This window comes from Phycodurus eques, chromosome 6, assembly GCF_024500275.1.
Source record: "Phycodurus eques isolate BA_2022a chromosome 6, UOR_Pequ_1.1, whole genome shotgun sequence".
NCBI lineage: Eukaryota > Metazoa > Chordata > Actinopteri > Syngnathiformes > Syngnathidae > Phycodurus > Phycodurus eques.
Window position 1 is genome coordinate 11,482,312 of NC_084530.1, and position 18,956 is coordinate 11,501,267.

General features: G+C 39.8%; 1 protein-coding gene across 3 annotated transcripts in view; it reads left to right on the top strand.

The window, feature by feature from the left end:
- The window catches only part of grk4 (G protein-coupled receptor kinase 4), a 67,317-nt gene that overhangs the window by 34,794 nt on the left and 13,567 nt on the right, over positions 1 to 18,956 (top strand). For all 3 annotated transcript variants that reach the window (XM_061679715.1, XM_061679714.1, XM_061679716.1), the window contains 6 exons: positions 5,267 to 5,344; positions 5,457 to 5,557; positions 11,761 to 11,853; positions 12,750 to 12,813; positions 13,033 to 13,173; positions 16,559 to 16,749. In XM_061679715.1, coding sequence (XP_061535699.1) covers positions 5,267 to 5,344; positions 5,457 to 5,557; positions 11,761 to 11,853; positions 12,750 to 12,813; positions 13,033 to 13,173; positions 16,559 to 16,749 — 668 coding nt within the window. The remainder of the gene's footprint in view (positions 1 to 5,266; positions 5,345 to 5,456; positions 5,558 to 11,760; positions 11,854 to 12,749; positions 12,814 to 13,032; positions 13,174 to 16,558; positions 16,750 to 18,956) is intronic.

Consider the following 18,956-nt stretch of genomic DNA (forward strand, 5'->3'; position numbering starts at 1 on the left):
AACTTCTCAGTGGGAAGTTCTTACTGCGAGCCCTTTATAAAAATGTGCATATGTGAAATGCCATTATGAAACAAAACAAAGGTTTTGAACAAACATAAGCTCTAAAATGACTCTGTTGTTGATTTGTTGTTGATTAAAAGATGTAATAACTTCACTGTTGTGTCAAAGATGCCAAACAGAAAAGGGCAACTCAAACGGTATTTTTCTTAACTTGAGCACTTTATTTGAACAATTATAACTTTCTCTTTTTATTTAGTTGCTCTTATTGTGAAATGCAGCCCTACTTTTATCTGGTAAATGAGAGAACATTACACAGTTGTGCTTATATTTTTGATTACCAGGGTAGAATTTGTAAGAGGTGTACAATTCTTTATTATGCTCTATTATTATTATGCCAGTGGCATTAAAAAAAAAAATCTGATACTAGCGTTTATCGTAAAGATTTTTGGGAAAATATATTTTTCTAAAAAAAAAAATTATCATAGCAGGCGTAATGTGCATGTGCATCCCGGGACTCACATGGTCTCAAGTGTAAAATGATCTATGTAACAATATAACATTAAGAACATAAACAATAAATTTAAATACGGTAACTACATTTTAACTGGAAAGCTGTAAAAACATATATATATATATATATATATATATATATATATATATGTTTTGCTTTAGTCTTATGTCATTTTTGTTCATATTCCTCTAAAAGGAACTTTATAATTGCATTTTGCGACTGTCGTCGTTTCGGCACTGGGCTTGTATTTCTGGAGTTTTGTGTGCTGTTGTAGAAGATGGTTGTCTTGTCGTGTCCCGATGGAGGAAAAGGCATCTGGTTATTTATAATGTTGACCAGACCTTGTGTGTTTCGTAAAACCGATTTTGGACGAGGATATTTGAACACCAAGCTAACTGCTTCACGACGATGAACTGCTGCATTACATGAGTGATTATGAGCTACAGCTTATCTATATGGAACGCGAACGTCACAGTATACTCAGAAACGACATTACTATCCACGCCACATTAACTGCGAAGCTTCTTAATGTGACTTAGCTGTCTAATAATTCTTTTTAATAGTTCATAAAATGCAGTACATTGTCGTGAAGTCAGTTTAATGTGAATTTGATTTTAAGTGATCCCATTGTAAATCCATATCGTTCAATATCATGTATGCTTCAACTCTTGTGGGAAGGCTTTCTACAAGGTTCAGGAGTGAATTTATGGGACGTTTTGTCTATTCATCCGGGATCATATTTGTGAGGTCACAATCTGGTGTTGGACGAGAAGGCCTGGCTCAGTCCACTCAAAATCAACCCACATTGGTTTTATCTGGTTGAGTGCCTGACTCTGTGCAGGTCAGTCAGGTTCATCCATCCATCCATTTTCTGAGCCGCTACTCCTCACTAGGGTCGTGGGCGTGCTGGAGCCTATCCCAGCTATCATCAGGCAGGAGGCGGGGTACACCCTGAACTGGTTGCCAGCCAATCGCAGGGCACATACAAACAAACAACCATTCGCACTCACAGTCATGCCTACGGGCAATTTAGAGTCTCCAATTAATGCATGTTTTTGGGATGTGGGAGGAAACCGGAGTGCCCGGAGAAAACCCACGCAGGCACGGGGAGAACATGCAAACTCCACACAGGCAGGGCCGTGGATTGAACCCCGGTCCTCAGAACTGTGAGGCAGACGCTCTAACCAGTCGGTCACTGTGCCTGCCAGTCAGGTTCATTCTTACCAAATTCTCTAATCCTAGTCTTTGGACCTTGATTTTTGCACCGGTGCACAGTTATGTTGGAACAGGAAGGGGTAATCCCCAAACTGTTTGACTGTCCGAAATCTCTTGGTATGCTAAAACATTCAGAGTTCCTTTCACTGGAGCTCAAGGGCTAATATTTTGGACATTTCCAACTTTGTGGTAACAGTTTGGAGTCAGTCTCCTCGATTGCGGTGCGGCCACAGCAATTACAGGTCACTTCTGTCAGTCTTTGTGCATGTAAAATGGTATCAATTTATTTGCATGTATCCGCAGGCACAAACCCCTAGGACTATTTCACTGGGTGTGGGGTTATGCACTTACTGAAATAACTCATGAAATAACACATGGATATGCAAATTCGCTTGTGTATCCCCTCACTTATACTCTCGTCCTGTAGACTTTTATAATTTACATAATTAATGCCACCACACTTCAGTTGTACAGCCGGGTTCACGACCCTTGTCCTGCATGCTTCTTCTCCTGTCCTTGTCCTGTTCTATCTTGTCTTGTCCTTCCCTCACAGGGTCTAGTACTACAGCCCTATGCAACACTCATATTTCATGTATCATTGTTGTAGATAATGTAATGATTTACTTCTCTCATCCTGTTAACAATTCGTGCTTTGTCTTTTGTCTTTGTTTCTCTCTCTCTTCCTGAAACTTTGTTCTGTTCGACTGATCAAGTCTGATTCTCAATAAACCTCAATTATAATACCACAGCAGAAGCTCAAAAACTCCACTGTGACACAGTAAAACTGTTCCGGCATAAAAGGGATACAGATTTTCCATTCTACTTGACCTAACAGCCGAACAGGACAAAAAAAAAAGGAGATGGCCCCTTCTTGTCCAAACTGACTGTGCATCAGTGCCTAAATCAAGGTTCATGAAGACACGGATGAGAAAGTTTGATGTGGATGAACTTGACTGGTCTGCACAATACTGACCTCAACCTTATAGAACACATTTGGATGAATTAGAGCGGAGACTGAGAGCCAGGCCTCGGTATTCAGTGTATATCAGTGTGTAACTTCACAAATGCCCTCCTGGAAAAATGGCCATAAATTCCCATAAACACACTCCTAAATGTTGTGGAAAACATTGCCAGAAGAGTTTAAGATGTTATAACTGCAGAGGGGTGCACCAATGTCATATTAAACCCTATGGATTAGTAATAGGATGTCACTTAAAATTATGTGAATCAAAGCAGGTGAGCGAATACTTTTGGCAATATAGTATAACAGCTTCCGAAGACTGAAGTATCATTGTCGTCAGCGCATGCACACAGACAAAGGCAAGCATTTACCGCTTTCGTTTTCTTTGCCGCATGCGCAAAGGTAGGCATTTCCAGTTTCCATCAGAGAACTTTAAAATGTCTTTGAAAAAACCTAACGATATACAAATTATGCAGATAATACTTCAATATTTGAGCATGGATAGCAGCAATTCTGGGGTGCATATTATGAATAGGTAGAAGGAAAATTTAGCTGCGGAAGTGTCATTTTGGGATGCGTATTATACTCGAGTGTATTATACACGAGAAATGAAAGTATCATGTAGTTTCTCTATCCACATTAATTTGCAAGTGAATCACTGATCTATAGTGGGTACGGAAAGTATTCAGACCACCTGAAATTTTTCACTCTTTTTTATATTGTAGCCATTTGCTAAAATCATTTGTTTGCGTTTGATTATACTGTTTGGACTTGATTAGGAAAGCCACACACCTGTGTATATATAAGACCTTACAGCTCACAGTGCTTGTCAGAGCAAATGAGAATCATGAGGTCAAAGGAACCACCTGAAGAGCTCAAGAGACAGAATTGTGGTGAGGCACAGATCTGGCCACGGTTACAAAAACATTCTGCTGCACTTAAGGTTCCTAAGAGCACAGTGGCCTCCATAAACTTGAAATGGAAGACGTTTGGGACGATCAGAACCCTTCCTAGAGCTGGCCTTCCGGCCAAACTGAGCAATTGGGGGAGAAGAGCCTTTGTGAAAGAGGTAAAGAGGAACCCATAGATCACTGTGGCTGAGCTCCAGAGATGCAGTCAGGAGATGGGAGAAAGTTCTAGAAAGTCAACCATCACTGCAGCCCTCCACCAGTCGGGGCTTTATGGCAGAGTGGTCCGACGGAAGGACTCCAAGATGGTGAGAAATAAGATTCTCTGGTCTGATGAGACCAAGATAGAACTTTATGGCCTTAATTCTAAGCGGTATGTGTGGAGAAAACCATGCACTGAGCATCACCTGTCAAATACAGTCCCAGCAGTGAAGCATGGTGGTGGCAGCATCATGCTGTGGTTTTTTTTCAGCTCTAGGAACAGGACGACTGGTTGCAATCGAAGGAAAGATGAATGCGGCCAAGTACAGGGATATCCTGGACGAAAACCTTCTCCAGAGTGCTCAGGACCTCAGGCTGGCCGAAGGTTCACCTTTCAACAAGACAATGACCCTAAGCACAAAGCTAAAATAACGAAGGAGTGGCTTCAGAACAACTCTGTGACTGTGCTTGAATGGCCCAGCCAGAGCCCTGACTTAAAAGGAATGGGAGATGATCCCCAAATCCAGGTGTGAAAAACTTGTTGCATCATTTCCCAAAAAGACTCATGGCTGTATTAGCTCAAAAGGCTGCTTCTACTAAATACTGAGCAAAGGGTTTGAATAATTATGGCTGTGTGATATTTCAGTTTTTCTTTTTTAATAAATTGCAAAAAACTCAACAATTCTGTTTTTTTTCTCTCAATATGGAGTGCTGTGTGTACATTAATTAGGAAAAAAATGAAATGGCTGCAATATAACAGAGTGAAACTTTAAGGGGGTCTGAATACTTTCCGTATCCACTGTGTATAAAAAATAAAATACTAATTACAGTGAAAGAAAAACAGCACCATTTTGTGAGTCAGTTCTCTCACACACCACAGTGAAGAGTTGGTACTGCAAATCGTGGTTCTCAGTACTAAGACTTTTAACCATCTTTGACTTTCTGTCGCAGGCCTTTACTTGTGCAGTATTAATTATAATTTAAAAGCAGCTTTAATAAAATTGTACAGTGTATGCTCAGCTTCACGTTGTGCTGGAATAATCCATTACATTTATATAGCGATTTTCATAATACTCAAGACGCTTCACAATTTCACTCATTATTCATTCACTATTGATGCAGATGATGCAGGAGTCACCATTTTTCATGTACAGCCCTTGGTGGAAAACAAAGCCAGATCATGATTTTCCGTTCTGTTCCATTTGTTGGAAATGTAACTGGATAATCTAAAAAAAAAAAAAAAACAACAACATTCTAAACTGTGCCAGTTGTAAAACCACAGTGGCTTCTCCCGCTACTGCTATGTGAGGGCGCGCTCAGTGTGACTTTTCTTTCATTTCCTATGAACCTCTCCTCTCTCTTCCGGCCTTTTCATGTATTCCTTTGCACTTATCTGTAGAGGTATTGAAGATGTTTGTGTTAGCGTCAGTTCTTGTGATGTGTGTGCTTAAACTTGTGTTCTCCTCACAGGCCACGTATCAGTTAGCTCCTGATGAGAAGCGGAGGGACTGCGGATTGAATGTTTTAGACACTTACTTCAATAATGGGGTAATACACCCTCATACTCAAAACAGCCATGCCGCATGGGTGACGGGTGTATGCCTGGCCCTTGTGTTTTGCCCATTTTCACAGCACATTCTCTTTCTGTTCCCCTTTCAAGTCGGCAGCCCATCTGCCCGGCGTACCTCAAGATGTGGTCGCTGGGTGCCGGGAGAGACTTGAACAGAGTCCTTGTAAGGAGCTCTTCAATGACTGCACCAAGTAAGTCGCATCTTCTCGACATGTACGACCCTTTGGTTGACTTTTTTAAAACTGTGCATGGGTCGAACTGAATTTCCCCTTTTAGAATGGATCTGCGCTTGTAATGAAAGGAATGTTTGTCAGAGGCTTTCTTTATGACGAGTCTGGGCCGTCACAGCTTAGTGGCAACAGCAGAACTGCTCTCCTTCACTGTGTGTTTGCACACTGTTCTGTGTGCATCCTGTCACTAGTGATGATGAGGCAGCTGGCACCTGGTGCGCAGTTTTACACACATACACCCACAAAGACTTGCAGATAAAAAGTGATTGAAAAGGGGGAAAAAGTTTATTGGGCAAAGAGATCATCCGGATGGCTGGCATGAAAACAACTGCAGCCTCAGTGTTCGTATACATGCACACAAGCACACACACTTGCAGGTGTTTCAGCTGCCGGTGCTGCAAGCCAGGAGGAGCAAACAGACCAGGGATTATAAAACTGAACTTGCTTCTCACTACATGGCTTGATTTGGAATTCACCACGCTTGTTTCACTTGCTAAAATTTCCTCTCATTTGTATTAGGAGTGTCCCGATCCAACTTTTTCACTTCCGATCCGATACCAATATCAGTCTGATCCGATATCAGGAATGATCATACACGCATTACTGAATTTGCAGTATGGAATGTTATAAAAAGCTTGATGAAGTGATATTACTCAGAGAAAACAATAATCAGCAGCGGTAGGTATGAGAAAAACTGACCCATTTATTATTAACCAATGGGTTAGTTACATAAAGTAACTTTAAAAATAAGAATGTACTGCAATTGAATAAAATGTATAACAATTATATTAGGAAATCCTGGAAAATAACTTCAATAAAACGTCAATAAAACCAGAAATTGCAACCACCACATAAACATAAGAATATTCTACATTTGAGTAGATTAAATAAAACATAAATTAGAAAACCATGACAAATAATCTGAATAAATAAATACAAAGTATGCTTTTAAAGTGCTAAATAATTAACAGCCTATTTTTTCAGCCTGTCTATTCTTTTTCTTTACTGTCAACATATGGTGAGAACATCATTTTCTTTGTCCACATGTGCGACAATACACTTGAACTTCCTAAAGCAACTGGCAAATTTTGTAGACAAAAACGAAGAAAGAAACGAAGGCAGTGATGTATTTGAAAATTCAGTCAATAAACAACTTTAAACATGGAACATTTACTCTTACTCCTTGCTACTAGTTTGCAAGCCTTTGCAAGCTGTTGTTGTGATCATGTGGATTCTGCATGCCATCCTTTCATTGCTGGATAAGAGTGCTGGAGCAGCGCGTGGAATGGATTGCTTGCATATGAGTGGTAAAATCGGAGAGTTTAGATCTAGTCCGATCCCATCCTCGTTTTTTGCTGACATCGGACCGATTTTCGATCTAAAAAATCAGATCGGGACACTCTTAATTTGTATACCACGATGACACCAATACTCAGGAAACTTTGTCAGGTTTACTTTTCCGATTATGTATACACTAGTAAATTTTATTTTAACAAATTTCCATTCTCATTTTGGCTCCTTGAATCATCAATAATCAATGAAAAAAAATCAATTAATTGCTCTCGGGAGTAACATGGATGTTACTCTGCTTTTCCCATCCATACTGTCTGCCATTTCACTGTATTGTCATACTAACTAAGAGAAATTTGAGGTCAAACCTCAAATTCCTTGCTTTGTGGGTAGGGTTGTCTCTTCAATCTTCCAGTGTTCCAGCCAAATTCAAGACAACTACAGGATTAATTTAAACTAGCCATAAAATAGCTCACAATAAAATCTTTGTGATTTATTGATGTCATTGCAGTTCTGATGATTAAGCGACTAATGGCATAATTTCTCTATAATCTCGTACAATATACAGTGGACACGGAAAGTATTCAGACCCCCTTAAATTTTTCACACTCTTCTATTGCAGCCATTTGCTAAAATCATTTAAGTTAATTTTCCCCCCTCATTAATGTGCACACACCACCCCATATTGACAGATTTGATTTTTTGCAGATTTATTAAAAAAGAAAAACTGAAATATCACACAGCCATAAGTATTCAGACCCTTTGCTCAGTATTTAGTAGAAGCAGCTTTTTGAGCTAATACAGCCATGAGTCTTTTTGGGAATGATACAACAAGTGTTTCACACCTGGATTTGGGGATCATCTGCCATTCCTCATTGCAGATCCTCTCCAGTTCTGTCAGGTTGTATGGTGAACATTGGTGGGCAGCCATTTTCAGGTCTCTCCAGAGATCCTCAATTGGATTTAAGTCAGGGCTCTGGGTGGGCCATTCACGAACAGTCACAGAGTTGTTCTGAAGCCACTCCTTCGTTATTTTAACTGTGTGCTTGGGTCAATCTCTTGTTGGAAGGTGAACATTTGGCCCAGTCTGAGGTCCTGAGCACTCTGGAGAAGGTTTTCATCCAGCATATTCCGGTACTTGGCCGCTTTCATCTTTCCTTCGATTGCAGCCAGTCGTCCTGTCCCTGCAGCTGAAAAACACCCCCACAGCATGATGCTGCCACCGCCATGCTTCACTGTTGGGACTGTATTGGACAGGTGATGAGCAGTGCCTGGTTTTCTCCACGCATATCGCCTTGAATTAAGACCAAAAAGTTATACCTTGGTCTCATCAGACCAGAGAATCTTATTTCTCACCATCTTGGAGTCCTTCCGTCGGACCACTCTGCCATAAAGCCCTGACTAGTGGAGAGCTGCAGTGATGGTTGACTTTCTCGAACTTTCTCCCATCTCCCGACTGCATCTCTGGAGCTCAGCCACAGTGATCTTTGGGTTCTTCTTTACCTCTCTCCCCGATTGCTCTGTTTGGCCGGACAGCCATTTCTCGGAAGGGGTGTGGTCGTCCCAAACGTCTTCCATTTAAGGATTATGGAGGCCACTCTGCTCTTATGAACCTAAAGTGCAGCAGAAATGTTTTTGTAACCTTGGCCAGATCTGTGCCTTGCCACATCTCTTCTGTCTCTAAGCTCTTCAGGCAGTTCCTTTCACCTCACGATTCTCATTTGCTCTGACATGCACTGTGAGCTCTAAGGTCTTGTATAGACTTTTTGTGTGGCTTTCCTAATCAAGCCCAATCAGTATAATCAAACACACCTGGACTCCAATGACTGTGTAGAACCAACTAAAGGATGATGAGAAGAAATGGACAGCACCAGAGTTAAATATGAGCGTCACAGCAAAGGGTCTGAATGCTTATGGCTGTGTGATATTTTAGTTTTACCTTTTTAATAAATCTGCAAAGATTTCAACCATTCCGTTTTTTTCTGTCAATATGGGGTGCTGTGTGTACATTAATGAGGGAGAAAAATGAACTTAAATTATTTTAGCAAATGGCTGCAATATAATGAAGAGTGAAAATTTTAAGGGGGTCTGAATACTTTGCGTACCCACTGTACACATCTCTATCAAATTTCTTACTTGAAATAACATACACCAAATCAACTTAAACTGCGAAATGAAGACACACCGTAGTAGAAAAAAAAAAAAAATTACTGGAACCAAATTCGGCTTGCTATTTTCTTCCCCCAGACAGCCACACAATACTGCCTGAAAGCTTGCATTTATTGCAAAGATAAATGCTGTTTGGCATCTTAACATCTGGTCCAGAATTTAATGTGATAATCAGAATCACAATACCATCAAAGGAAAGAAAACAAACAAAAAAATACATTGACAGGTTTTAGCGATGATGATAAGAGGCTAGAAAAACAGCACACTGAAGAAGCATGGGACACAGCATGCACTTTTTAGTATTACCGAAACTGGACTGTGCGCTGAGTGTCTGAGTGTCATTCCTTCATTCATTCCTTTCACTATCATTGCTATTTATAATCCCTTGTGGACCATGGCCTTAAATATGTAATTCTTTCTCGGTCCCCCGCCCCCGAGGGAAAGCCCAAACGAAAGCATTGTGCTGCACGTGGAAACATTACATTTTCACAGCTGGTTGCAGATCAGAAAGTATTGGTTCACTCGTGGGTTTTCCTGCATTGCTGTGGAACTTTGTCATACCGAGTTCAAACGGGTATGCTTGCCCTAATTGCCCATATTAACATGTCTGCTGTTTTTTCCCTCTTTTCTTTTTCCTGCTTGGCCTTCCTCAAACAATAGCCATATTGTAGCTGTGTTTATTTCTGTTCCCAGCGGTGTCTGTCAGGGGCTGGGAACCCAGCCAGCCTCTGTTTGACTCCTCCTTCTCGAGTATCTGGGGACAATTTTTACCTCCAAGACAAAGTCAAAATTTTTCATCTAACTGAGCTGGGATAACAGAATTTTATTGTGGAAGAAGACACTTGCGACCGGAACTTGGTTACCCCAAAACATGCTGCTGTTTGTGTAAAGAACACACAAAATTTTATTTGTTTTGAGTTAAACAGCACATCACCACTTAACAATACTTTCCAATGACCAGTATCACTCCCTGCTTAAGAGACAAAATCTTTCCTTTCCGCAATGTGACAAAGATCGCTCATAAAAAGAGCCCGGACGCTTTGGCCCCTGTCTCACTGGCTAGGAGAGTAATTGGCGACCTGATGGTGACCTGAGTCGCCGCTGGTTGTGGAGAAATCTCTGTGACATCTCCTGAAGTCTCTTTTATACTACCCGGGTCACCAGCGAGTCGAGGTTTAATTAGAGACCTTTTAGGGACTCCTCTATATGCTCACTATAAGGGAAAAAGCTTAACATAGCTTGTCACCAAACTGCAATCAATTGTCACGATAATGTATGTGGACATCTCTACTTATGGCCACGTCAACCTCTGAAAATATCAGAACGATCACCCCAAAATTTAGGATTATATGGACGTTAAGAGTTTTCTTGTATTTAAAAAATAAAAAATAAAAAAAAAAGTTAACGTAGCTTGTTGTCACATAACTGCAGCAATTGTCACCAAAATGTATGTGGACATCTTTACCTATGCCCGCTTCAACCTCTGACAATGTCAGAGCAATCACCCATATATTTTGGATTTCATAGTCCTTTAAGCGTTTTCCTCATTAGAGGACTGTCCCGGTGCACACACAGCACAAACACACACATAATATACGATATCAGCCAGGTGAATTGGTTGTCACGTTGTCTGGAGACATCTCCCAGACGTCTTCCTGGCGAGAGCACAAGCACAATTTTGGTCTCCCGGGTCCCGGAATCACCGCGACTACACAGCCTCGGTGTCAGTCTCTGCCATGTCTCCGCCATTGACAGTGAGTCATATGTAACTTGGTTATGTGATTACCTTACATTTGCTTTTACCAAGCATGTAATGCCACTTTTCTGGAATCTGTACCCCTGTTTTGTCAACCACCGTTTCCTGATCATCTTTAGTGATGAAATAACTCTGAGTGTGCAGGGGAAAGTGTCGTTGGCATGTGTGAACATGTTTCTAACATATTTTTAGAATAGGAGACCAGCAGGAGCCTCAGATGGCTTGAATAAATATAGTGAAATTTTTTTTTTCTAGTGCATCCTTTATTCTGTCAGAAGTGCTCGTTAATAAACAAGCACTTTAACTAAAACAGTAGTTTTAGTTATTTCATTCACTTTTCATTTGTTTGGTGAACATTAATAAATTATATAAAAAGCTGTATGTGAGCCGGCATGCACACTTTTTGCTTGACCCTGTTGGTATTTTAATCACCATGCAGTCAAAGCAGCTAAAGACATCATACACAAGCCAGGTGTTCAGGGTCAAGTCAACTTTTAGTGACAATTGACACTTTCAAGAAAGTTTTGTGTTGCCACCTTTTCCATCAATAGAGCATAAAGCAAATTCACCAAACTAAACTACATGTAGAGGTTGTGGTGATTTAAACAAATAAATATTTAAATTTTTCTTTAGTCATTGTCTGTTGCTGTCAGTCATATCAGAATCAGAATCATCTTTATTTGCCAAGTATGTCCAAAAAACACACAAGGAATTTGTCTCCGGTAGTTGGAGCCGCTCTAGTACGACAACAGACAGTCAATTTACAGAACACTTGGAGACAGAAAGACATTGACAAAAAAACAAACAAAAAAAAAAAAAACAGTCACTGAGCAGTAAAGGGTTTATTTGTCAAGAAATTGTATAACTTTTTTTCTGGATAGAAATGTTCTGTAACATCTTTCCTAAATAGATAAAATGATGAAAAAAATAATAATTCATGTCTCCCCAGAATAGTTCGTGATTATCTAAGTGGCGCACCATTTTCCTCCTACCAGGAGTCCATGTACTTCTCTCGCTTCCTGCAATGGAAATGGTTGGAGAGGTAAGAAGCTAGTGTTGTTGTGTAGCATCCACTCTCCTTTGATACTGTAGGATGTTGCATTGTTGTTTCAACAGCATCAGAAGTGTGGCTTCATATGGTTGATACTGGAGAAACAACATTGATATCCTGTACAGACCAAGAGTATGTGGAAAGTTTTAACAATTTTAACCAGAAATGGCAATTTCTTCATAAACTGCATTTAAATGCTAAGGGACTACCACAGAGTATGCCTCTAGAGGCTTTGAGAAATAAAGTGGAACCTCCTTCTTTCATGCTGCTTGACTTTAGAGGTAAAGTTAACCAGTCATACAGTATATTAGTCAATCAGGTATACAATAAAACACCCTTTTAACATCAAATTCATAATTGTAATCACAGATGAGTAGTAATGCACGCACCTCACCAATTGAACTCAGAAAACGTCCAATATTTTGGAACTGATGTTTACGCTGAGAAGAGTAATGGCCCACCCACACATTTTGCACATTTTGTTTCTTAAGTTTGAAGCTGTTGAGAGGGTGCACAGCAAAGGAAGCACAGTTATTACACATTTGTGACGCACAGTTGCCCTCGGATGGAAGCCTACTCTAGCTCGGCATTCTCACAGTAAATAATACTGTAAATGCTTTTTTTTTCAAAAACTAATGGTAGTTTCTTTTAGACAGGTCCTTGCACCCAAACACAAATGTGGTGATTGTCGTTGTTGGTTCTGTATGACTGAATGCTTAATAATGAATGATCATTTGCATAACTGCAGGGAACTGAAGTAGTGTGAATTAATAATATTAAATTACAGCTTTGTTCAGTCTACAGCTTCACATGTTCTGAACTGAATTATCCATCAGTTATTGTATGACATTTTATCTTATGTCATTCATCCTCCCTTTCCATTCCAGGCAACCAGTAACCAAAAATACCTTCAGACATTACAGAGTACTAGGAAAAGGTGGATTTGGCGAGGTGAGTGTCACCAAGATTAAGATTAAACTATTTATAGGGATGCAATGGTACTCTTGAAATCTATCTGATTTTAAGTAACCTTAAGGGTTAATGCGACGTCTTTCATGAGTTGACTCAATTGAATGTTGGAAAATCCTGGAGTGTGATGTTAACTTCCATTAGTTACTCTTTGACACCAAATGATGTTTGTTCATGTGTCCTCGCCGCTTGTTTTTCCAGGTTTGTGCCTGCCAAGTGCGCGCCACCGGTAAGATGTACGCCTGTAAAAAGCTGGAAAAGAAACGAGTGAAGAAAAGAAAAGGTGAAGCAATGGCACTAAACGAAAAACGAATTTTAGAAAAAGTTAACAGTAGTTTTGTAGTAAGTACTATTTTCTTATTCAATCTTCATAACAAATTGTTTGCTGTGTGTGTGTAACCGTTTGTGGCTGCAAATTGAACAAATGGCATGTTTGCAAAACTTAACAATCAGCTGTCAAAGTCAGAGCTGTGTTGCTTTTTGTCCACACCTGTAAATGTGCTTCTCATGTCCAGTGGGAATATAGGTAATTAGATTTTTTAAGAAAAGTATTTTAAAAATGTACCAATCAAATCATATCACATGCCATATGATAATTTTGACCAGCTGCAGGTAATGCTGGACTGCAGCAATCTCAGCAAATATATTTGTGTACTTGTGCTGATGAGCATTTTTGCAAACATGTCAACTTTTATTGTATTTGAAGCACTCTGCTTTAATCATATGGGAATGCTTATAAAATGTTCATTTAATGTCTTGCTTCTTAGTGGGAATGACATTGTTACTGATTTCATGTGAAGTGCAACACAATCAAAAGTTTCTCCGAGGAAAATATTTACACTTTTAAAGACTCATGGAAGTTTTCCTGGGGCATTTTTGAAAAGACTTGCATAAATATCTATACCATAATACATAAATATGGGTGCATATAGATGCTATGTAACATTATCTGTGGCGCCACAATAGCACTGCATGTTTCCTTTATTAAGAAACAAGGTATGTGCCTTGTTTCAATGACATTGTGTCTGTGATGGAGTTTGGTGGCACCCAACACACTGCATGCAGCATGTAGAAGAAAGCAGTTCAGTGTCCTTCCTTTGAGTATGTGCGCTAGAACCCCCCCCCCCCCCCCCCCCCTTCTAAAAATGATTAACCTGCCACTGTAGCGCCATGCCTAAAGCTCTTCATAGTGTTATTGCACTTGGCTGATTTTCCTATAGAGGTATTCTATAAACTGAGCCATAGTCAAGAGCAAGTGGTGAGTTTTGGCTGCCACTTGAATAGCAAGTTTAAACACTCCTTTAGAGAGTCACCAAGCTTTGCGTTTCTTGTGTGCTGGACCAAAGCACAAAGGGGCAGGAATGTGAAGCTGGCTGTCTTTAACATAAGAGGACGTCTGGAAACTAAACTTAATTTTGTATATTATTTTTCAAGTCAGATGTCCTCTTTAAAAATCATTTTACAGTATCTCATCCTTTTTATACCTGTGATGGAATGTACTGTACATGATATTTGTGAATTTTGCTGTTTTCGTTTCTTCTTTCTCCGCTCATCTGTTAAAATGTACATTAGGTAAACATGCATCACTTTTAAACCTGTTCAGTTGCGCTTGATGACATCCAATATTTGTAGTTATAAAACCCGGAATTCCGGTTCTTTCCATTTCTGAGCTCAGACATCATCTCAGGTGTACAGGCAGGAAATGAAAATGAGTGTTATTTTTGTCAAAATGATTGTTCCACAGACAAGATTTTTTTTACCCCAAGTGTGTCTATTTCTATTCTATCTTCCAAATTGGATAAAAAAAAATGTATTTCCATTTTGTGTCAAATGTCCTGAGTAAGTGTGCCCATGGAACACAATGTGACTGCTTATTGTACACCCTCACATTGATGGTCTACGAAAGGGCCTCTCCATGTTCTCCATTTGAAACTAATAGTTTTTTGAGTTGTTGTATTGTGATGATGCGTGAGCTATGTTGAGTGTCTTGCTTGAGTGAGTCATGGCGCTCACACTGGCGCACATATTTAAGGAGAATGGAGTGGGCTTGTTACCGAACCTAAACTCTTCAAGCTTGTCACCTGGGATTAACATGATTCTTTGTGCATGTGTGTGCGCGCACATTTGTGTGTGTGTTCATTCCCTGTGCTGCAGGCAGCACTGATGACTCGTCCTATATCTCTCCATCTACAAGAGCTGCTCTGTTGCCTAGCAACACTGACCAAACAGCAGTAGCAAGGAGAAGAGTCAAGTGCTCTCTGAAACCCCTCATAGCTCTCTCCTGTTCTTTGTCTTTTTGATCAGTGCTCTCTATTCGTCAATATATATTGTTACCTTATGTTTTCACATTTTAACAGAGCCACATGTTGTAGTGTGCATGTGTGTATTACAGAACATTGTTAGCTTTTGCTCCCATCGCCATCAGTTAGCAAAGAGCCACTCACTTCACTGGCTTGGTTGCCATTTTCATCAACTCCTAAACCAAAGACAAGACCATTGAAAAAACAAACTTGTCTTTGTCAAATATTCATTCCTACAAGAACTGAGGAAAAAAGTTGACTTTTAAATCAGATGTTAATGTCAAGTAAAATGCTTTAGAGAGCTTGTAAAATTTTCATTTGACATTAAAATGTGTTAGGATTAAGGACACAATGTGTTTCCTGCTGCCAAGATAAACAGAGGGGTCAGTTGTTAAAGACTGGTAGTGTCTTGTTTATCCTGCTTTCTCCCTTCCAGTGCTTTGTGTGTTGGGGATGCACATGATATCACACAAGAATTTTCCCACACCCTCTTGTGGACAGTTACTGACTATGTAGTCTAAAGCAGATGGGATTTCTCCCAGTCGAAGTAACATCCTGCTTGTACAGCACTGATACACACATTCAACACACATTCTCAATTCCCTGCATGTCTTTGACCTCAAGGGAGATATGGGATGGTTGGTGGGAATGATGAGGGGAAAACTGAGTTTAAAAAAAAAAAAAAAGAAAAGGCCGTAACATATTAGCCTACAGATGGAAAAGAAGCTTCCGAGTAACCACTTGATCTAGATCTAGATCTATACATCATTGACAAATGTATAGAGACAGCCTCTGAATCAGATTGTTACTCAATCGTGGGTTGGGTTCGATCTCTTAATTCCCTGAATCTTAATTCTTCATTTTAACCAGTCATTTTGGACAATTAAAAGTCTTCTATTTAGTGGGAATAGTTTGGGGAGGGCCGCTTTCTATTCTGTCATGACCAGTGCGCTAAGCAAGGTCCAAATGGCACGGTTGGTTGAAATTCATGTGGAAGAATCCCATCAAACACATTGGGAAGAACTCGAACCCAGATTATCCACCAGGCCCTCTCATCCAAGATCAGTAATGTCAGACCTCACAGATGTTCTTCTGGATAAAAGGATGAAAAAAAATCACATTTTCTTCCATTTTTACCTTGCTAGTGTTGTGGCTAGTTGTTTCAATACTAATCAGAGATATACTGTACTATTCATGTGTGAGGGGGTTTCAGTAGTTCAATATAAATTACTTTTCTGGCAATAAAAAAAAACATCTTGAAATGTCTACATTACCTATTGTACATATATACTGACATGTTGACGTGAACTGTTCTGCTCCTGGTCTCTTACATCTTCTCTTTTATCTCTTCCACCTCCATTTGCCCCATATATAACTCCGTCCCTCTCCCTCCTTGCCGCCTCTACTCCAATTTGCCCCTTTTCCAGGTTAGTTTAGCATATGCCTATGAGACCAAGGATGCCCTGTGCCTGGTGTTGACGATAATGAACGGTGGTGACTTAAAATTCCACATCTACAACATGGGCAACTCTGGATTTGACGAGCAGAGAGCCATCTTTTACGCTGCTGAGATCTGCTGTGGCCTTGAGGACCTGCACCGTGAGAGAATAGTTTACAGGTTAGCAAAGATGGACACGGGAGTTAATTGATGAAATATTATTTCTTATTCATGATGACTAGCGGCAGACTATAGCATTCTCTGACATTGTACCATCACAATAATAATAATATCAATAGTTAAATAAATCACAAAATATCTGAGGGTGATATGGGGGTGCTATTGGTATTCCTGGGGAACATTAACACCCTGTGGCGTTGCATTAAAAAACTTAGTTTATAAACATTCCCAGGTGTCTTAATTACAGGTCCCTGTCATGCATCAGTCAAAATACACAAAGGATAAAGAATAACAGTACACTAAACATCCACTCGTAATATTATTGAAATTACTGGGATTTGAGGGGGCAGTTCTGTCTCATGAAAATAAGAACACTGTTCACCCCACACTCCTTTTTTACTGGACCATGATAGGGGTGGAGCAAGGGCCTCGCGACTAGACAGCGTTGCCAATTAAGTGACTGCCGACTAGTGACAGATTAGCAACATTCTGACTCCCTCCAGAGTGGGCCTAGTTCACCCCTCCACATCCGAATAGCAAGCGAATATAACTCGTGCGAAGCCAGCGCGGCCTCTTTCAACCATTTCCAACACTGCAACTTGGCAGCAGACACATCGGCAAACGTACATACGTCCCGCCCCCACGTCTACAATTTCACTGAACATTCGTGTATGTGCCGGTTATTAGAAGTTAATGCCGATAATGCTGTTATCTAATGCTAATGTGAACTAATACTGCAGCTTTGCTTACCATGTGGCTTTGACATAATAGAGTTTCTAGGTGGGGCTGGACTTTGGCCATCACGTATCCCTGCCCAGCCAAGGTGCTAAATAATGGGTGGAGAAAATCTGGAGCTGTATTACAACCCCAATTCCAATAAAGTTGGGACGTGTTAAATATAAAAACAGAATACAATGATTTGCAAATCATGTTCAACCTATATTTAATTGAATACACTACAATGACAAGATATTTAATGTTCAAACTGATAAACCTTATTGTTTTTAGCAAATAATCATGAACTTAGAATTTTATGGCTGCAACACGTTCCAAAAAAGCTGGGACAGGGTCATGTTTACCATTGTGTTACATCACCTTTTCTTTTAACAACATTCAATAAATGTTTGGGAACTGATGACACTAATTGTTGAAGCTTTGTAGGTGGAATTATTTCCCATTCTTGCTTGATGTACAGCTCAGTCAAGTAACTGTCACTCGGATATGCCATGATATTTTTAACATAAAACATTTGTCACAGAATGAGGATGTTGATTGTCAAAGCAGAGGAATATTTTACAGGTGAATATTTATCTACCATAAACAATTTTACAAGAGTGCACATGAAATTGAAGCGCGTGGATTAAATAAAAACCTATTGAATATATGCGCTGTACTTAACATTTTCTGTGTAGTAATTTATTGTTTAAGAATATCATTTTGTATAAATATTCTAAATTATACAGGGCCATATTCTCCCATTCTCGCCTGAGTCCTTTTTTATGTGATATCGATGGAAAAACCAAAAAAGCGTTATTCACTGACAGCTGAGGCGGGCTTTCAAATCATGGAAAGTGGATCTTTCTTGAGACTTGTGAATGTCATTGAAATCCATGAAAATAATAAAGATCACTTTAATTTTGAAGATTCCTTATCTAATGTTTGTGTAGTCAACCAGTGGGGACTGTGAACTATTATTAGTATAGTGGCGTATATTGTAACTGCATTCTAACTTGAAGTGCAATATAATGTTTAACCTTTCTGTGGCTCTTGACTTACTACAGCCTCAGGAAAAGTGCTTAAATAAATAAAATTGAACTCAAGGCCAGATATGATAGGAAACAGCCACCCAGAGTGTGTATCTGGAATGAAGGAAGTTGGTGGGAGAATTGGTGGGAGAACCTTTTCCCTCGCACACATGGGAGAATATGGCCCACACTGTATATTACATAGGGTTGGGCATTGTTTGAATTTGAGAGATTCCGGTCCCGATTCCGGTGCCTCATTTCAATTCTGGTTCCAAACAATTCTTAATTCGGTTTCTTTTAGGGGGCTGGGTAAAAAAAGCTTGCATGGTTTAAATAAAGGGTGTCCAAATTTTGAACCTCCATTTTCTTAGCAGCCTGCAGCATAAACTTTTAGTCCCGGTTCCAATCTGTTCTCGATTCTCGATGCCCAACGCTAATATTATGTATATTATTATTATGTAT